The sequence below is a fragment of the Sycon ciliatum genome, chromosome 11 (genome assembly GCF_964019385.1).
Source record: "Sycon ciliatum chromosome 11, ocSycCili1.1, whole genome shotgun sequence".
Taxonomy (NCBI): Eukaryota; Metazoa; Porifera; class Calcarea; order Leucosolenida; family Sycettidae; genus Sycon; species Sycon ciliatum.
The window spans coordinates 28,372,796-28,378,634 of NC_088653.1; the positions used below are offsets into that span (position 1 = coordinate 28,372,796).

Here is a 5,839-nt window from a genome sequence, read left to right on the forward strand (position 1 = left end):
GCCATCGGGACGTGAAGAAGAGGAATGCCCTCCCAGCCGAGGTCCGCTCAAATTCTTCCCTGCAATGCTGCATACCTTCCGTAATTCTGTTCTTCATTTCTTAGGGTACCCTCTCAAAAGGCCTTAGGCCTGTGGGGATTGCCCTATCAAAATTAATAAAGTAAGGTTCCAACTACCGCGGAAGTCGCAACTTCTAAGTTCGTATTATAATATTAAAATTAATAGTAATAGTAATTATTAAATAAAGAAAAAGGTGACGATGATAACAACGACGTTACGTCAATGATGATGATGCATCGATGATAGCCAGAGCCCCGGCCCCCTTTGGGTAATCCTGAAATAAAGATTATTATATTTAGGGAGAGATCGTGTACGGGTGTCACTGATGCGGGGGGGGGGGGGGGGCACCGGTACGAGATGAAGAGTTTTTGGATGGTGGTTAGTGCGAGGGTTCCTCGAGGAGAACATATTTGGCACCGTTGGCTAATGGTGCAACGAGAATGGATCCGGGACGGCTGGTCGAGGGGCAGTTAACAGACGGTCGTACTCCAGCGGGTGCTGCTTCCGCCTCCAATGGTACTAACGCACGCCACCTCAGAGCTGGTAGACGTCGTTTCTTGATCATGCCGAGTTTTTTGCTGAATGCTAAGGGTAGCACCACGATCGAGATCCGGGGAAAATGGAACTAAATCCAGAATCGCATATTGCGTGATTCATCACAGTTGCTGCTTGCCGAGCTGTTACCGGCTGAGTTTCGCTTGCCACTTGCACTTGGGCTTTAAGTTAAGAAGATTTAGTCATCATTGGATACCGCCGTCAATCCTGTGCCGCTGTAAACCTTCGTCTTGCCGGACAGAGGTAAGGGAAATCCGCGAGTGTAGACGCCATTACTTTAGTCGCAGACTGTCCTACAGTCGGCATGATTGTTATTCCTTTCTCTCTGTTCTAGGCTACTCTTTGTAGAGTTATTGCATTAAATTTACATTTTCTCAACCTCCCCATGCGGGTTTTTCTCTTGGCTTTTTCATTCAGAGTAGCAGGCTTGTCATCCACCGAAATTTCGGGCTTGCCCTGCTTTTTCACACTTTTCGTTTGCCCTATGTGGTGCATTGCAGTCGAACCTTGTGTGAAAGGGACTGCTTTTGCTGGAGTTAAACGTCAAATCTAGAAGTCAGCCATTGTAGTTAGTTTATACCTCCGCAGTGCAGGGGGGGGGGGGCAAAAGAGCAGGTGTTATACTAATGAAGTAAACAGTTGTGCTCTGAATTTGATACACCCACACACATACAACTCCACACACAGTTGGACCCACCACCACCACCAACACACACACACACACAGCTATACACCCTGCTGTTCTCCACAGCTATACACCCTGCTGTTCTCCACAGCCAAGCACGCCACACTACACACATGGGCCAATCCACGTCAAACATGCACGCACGCACAGCTACAAACACAGTTCTCCAGGACCGAGCTATAATAATTATACCTATATGCACACTTCCGTCCAGCCCACACACACACACACACACACACACACACACACACACACACACACACACACACACACACACACACACACACACACACACACACACACACACACACACACACACACACACACACACACACACACACATACACACACACACACACACACACATACACACACACATACACACACACACACACACACACACACACACACACACACTGTACTGTATTGACAGCTACCCTAACGGGTCACGCCGCCCTCCACCCAAGCATGGGTATGATGAGGGGCAGTGGCAACAAAAACAAAAACAGCAAGCAGAGAGAGATAGCAGGAGAAAGACAGTGATAGTAGTACATCTGGTGTGCGACGTATAGAAAAGAAAGATGACAAGAGATACGCACAAAAAGGAAACAATAATTATTTGAACCTGTATTATTGCAGTTCCGAAAAAAATCAACCAGGTGATGGAGAGTGGGCACCCGAAGTCCCACCTGGATTCCACTGGAAGAACATTCCACGCAGGGATATCAGCGATAGGTCAAGCGTTGAAAAACAGCCATGAGGACACATCGTCTAGAAGTCCATCACGCTCGAACTGAAATTGCAGGATCAAACAATTTCCCGCGCGTCGTCAGGCAGCGTAACTCTTCTCCCTTCATCACCATCCATCTCCAGCAACCGTCTCCACTCATAGCTCATGCCTCTGCCACCACTGTACTCCGAGCTTCGCAGTTTGAAACCATTCGGGGGTCAGGTACACCACCGCGAATGGAGAGACGAGGATGACCACGGTCGTGACAGAAAATACACTGCCCTGGCGACCGCGTCGCGGAACCCTCGCCCCAGCAAATTCAGAAACACGCCAGGGGCAACTCTGGTGGACCCAGAGCCACCCCGTGGCCTAAGACTAGTAAGAGGAACGACTGAAAACTCAGATAAACCGGAGCTACAAAAAGTGCAACCATCCCCTTCAAGCACAGTCACACACACACACACACACACACACACACACACACACACACACACACACACACACACACACACACACACACACACACACACACATACACACACACATACACACACACACACATACACATACACACACACACACACACACACACACATATAATTATACACACACACACACACACACACACACACACACACACATATAATTATACACACACACACATACACATGCACACACACACACCACACACACACACACACACACACACACACACACACACACACACACACACACACACACACACACACACACACATACACACATACACACTACTACTACTACTATTGACAGCTGCCAGAAATGGCCACGCAATGCTCCAAGTGGCGATCCAGATCTTGCCGCCTCCCGAACCGTCGGTTGTGGCAAACTTGGCAGTGAAACTTGAAATGCTGGCGTTCAGCCATAGTGGGGCGCTTTGGACAGGTTCCACAACGGTGACGCTTGAGACCTGCAGCCGATTTACATACACACACACACGCACACACACACACACACACACACACACACACACACACACGCAACTGTATGCACAGGTCAAGCGACCCCAATCATACACACATAACCCTACACCCATAGCCATAGCTATGTGCTGAGTGGAAGTGGCATCTCCATGTGGTGCTTCAAGGCATGACGTGCCAATGTACAGCACACCAACATGATGTGCCGATGTACAGCACACCAGGATGGCGGGCCAATACTTCACCCCCCCCCCCCCCCCCCCCATTCTGCTACCTATTCAATATCGCACAAGTGGAGAACCACTGGATAGGCTACCCGCCTTTGGGTCATCCCTCAAATAAAGATCATAATAATAATAATAATAATTGAACACACGGCGAGGAGACAATAATTTGATAACCGCAATCAATAAAACTAGCTGAACCGACATTTGTGTACTTTATTCATGCAATGTAAAAACGGTGGAGACGATGTGCAATAAAACGATGAAAATATGAAGAAATGGTGTAGGGAAAAATATGGATTCAAACAAGTTTTCGTACAACACTCATCAGGAATCGTCGTCAGACAGAGAGAGTACAGAGGAAGCGGAGGATGGAACGGACGGCGGAGGGAGCAGTTAGTCGGAGAGCAGTGATGGGAGTGATGGTGAGAGTGCTGGTGAGAGTGTTAGTGTTGTGCGTAGGTTTCGTGGTAGCAAGTCTTCAGTGTACAATCATCTGCTAGCTAGTCCTGATTGTTGCAATTCGTATTCCGACTCTTCGTTCACTGTATTGTGCCGTGGTTGTCATGGTTATGGACTACAGTTAAAAGTGTTGGAAGCTATCTATCAGCGTCTGTATAAGCCTAATTTGTGTGTACAGAAAGATAGTATAATTGGGTTGAAGTTGTTCAAGTAACGTGTCGTGTTTAGTGCGGCCAAGCTCGGCCGTTAATGTTCTAGGTGTAATGTACTGCTGTTATGTGTTATCACGTTGTCTTTCCTTCCTTTCTCCTTTGTTCATTTCTCGCTTTGATTGTTAAAATTCACACTTGTAAATTTCACTGCTGTTGCTCTTAGTGTTATTTCTCTAACTTAGAGTTTCTATAATAGTTCAATTTTTGTTTCAGTGTCCTTTAGTACAACGACGATTCCTGATGAGTGTTGTACGAAAACTTGTTGTACGAAAACTTGACGGATACCCTGATGCCGTCAATCCTATTTCTGCACCTTGTCCTCACCCACTCACTGAGGTGTGGTGAGCCCATAAGTGGGATCATTTCAAGTCCACCCTAGTTTGGGGATTTCAGGGGGTGTCGGCCGTTGGGTGGTTCAATGGCCAATTGAGTCATCTTTCCAAGATTCCTTTTGAGTCTCTCTCCCCTCTCCCGGGGAGACCCACGTGACCAGTTTTGGCAGTGAGCAAGTACAAGTACAAGTGTGTGTGTATGCGTGGTGTGTGTGTGTGTGTGTGTGTGTGTGTGTGTGTGTGTGTGTGTGTGTGTGTGTGTGTGTGTGTGTGTGTGTGTGTGTGTGTGTGTGTGTGTGTGTGTGTGTGTGTGGCATGTGGTCTTATCGGCATGAACAAATGATACACAGTTATCTATACCCACGGAGCTAAACAGCTTTCTAGGCTCTAGATATTCAACATCCACCCAAGAACAAAGTTTCCTCACTATTGAGTATGATGCGGTTTCCTCACTATTGAGTATGATGCAGTGAATGTGGGCCAAGAGTGCAGTGTGGAGCGGCGGAGTGTTTCAATCATTATTTCAAATCTATTTTAGCTGGATGTCACACGGAATGCGTTCAAGTAACAGCGCACGCCACCCTTCGGATATTCTCGTTGCGCAACATTGTTGTTGCACAAATGCTGCTATCGTCTGAGTTGTACAGCATCAAATTAATACGATGCTTTCTGTCTTGATGAGGGCCATTTGCCAAAGCGTTGTAAAGATTGATTGAGAAACGAGTTCGAGTTTGCAGAGTGAATGGGAAAAGAGCGGGTCTGCTCTGAAGCCTTTTCTCCTAAGCTTTCTGTCTTGATGTGATTTTCTGGTGTGTTCTCTCTCTCTCTCTCTCTCTCTGTGTGCCAGTCAATCATGACTCCCGGGAAATACTGCTTGCCACGGCAGCAGCAGCTGTCCGCAATGCTGGTGTTTAGCTTGGTTGCCATGACTACCCTGCCTCAGCAATGCCAAGCTGCCAGCATTAATAAGCTACTATGTAAGTGCATGAACCGAAGTTTGGATCGAGGTAGATCGTCACACTACCGTATAGGTAAACATTTTCGTTTGTAAATCACGGGCACCAAATAACTAAAGTTTGTACCAAACTAAAGCTTTTTTTCTGACCGTTCGGGGTGGCAGACCTCGGCCAAAAACGAAATTAGTACGTAACAAGCCGGGCTGGTGGAGTGATATAACGAAAATTTGAACTTATACAGTACCGGCGTATTGTCCATTTCACAGGGGTTCTGGTTTCGAACCGAGCTTTTGAGTTTTGACAAGATAGATTTTTTCAGATGTGAAGGCAACTTTACAGCGCGAAAATCTGTACCCTGCTTTCAAGAGCCCTTTTCTCAGTTGTGCACGTGAGGCCAATCAGAGCACCTTTTTCTCAGCCTGAGGCTCAAATAGATGATATGAGAAGCGTTCCTTCTTTTTCTTTTTGATTCCATTAGTTTTGAAGGGCGGTCGGCGCTCGCCGATGTTTCGTAGTTTTCATGCAAGACCAGAAGAATATGTTTTGAATCGAAAGAACAGAAGAAAGGAAGAAGAAAGTGTAGCGATGAACACTATTAACCCATTTAAGGCTATAGGTCTTGGCACCCAGGCTCTGCACTCCTTATTTGGCGTTGAGAAGATGT

General features: G+C 46.9%; 1 protein-coding gene across 1 annotated transcript in view; it reads left to right on the plus strand.

Annotated features, from left to right (window-relative positions):
- The first annotated feature begins 688 nt into the window (after nucleotides 1-688).
- LOC135827361 (uncharacterized) overlaps nucleotides 689-5,839 on the plus strand; it is a 26,415-nt gene continuing 21,264 nt past the window's right edge. Inside the window, exons 1-2 of the mRNA XM_065339869.1 lie at nucleotides 689-858; nucleotides 5,067-5,196. Of these exons, the coding sequence (XP_065195941.1) occupies nucleotides 5,073-5,196 (124 nt within the window). The 5' untranslated portion in view covers nucleotides 689-858; nucleotides 5,067-5,072. The remainder of the gene's footprint in view (nucleotides 859-5,066; nucleotides 5,197-5,839) is intronic.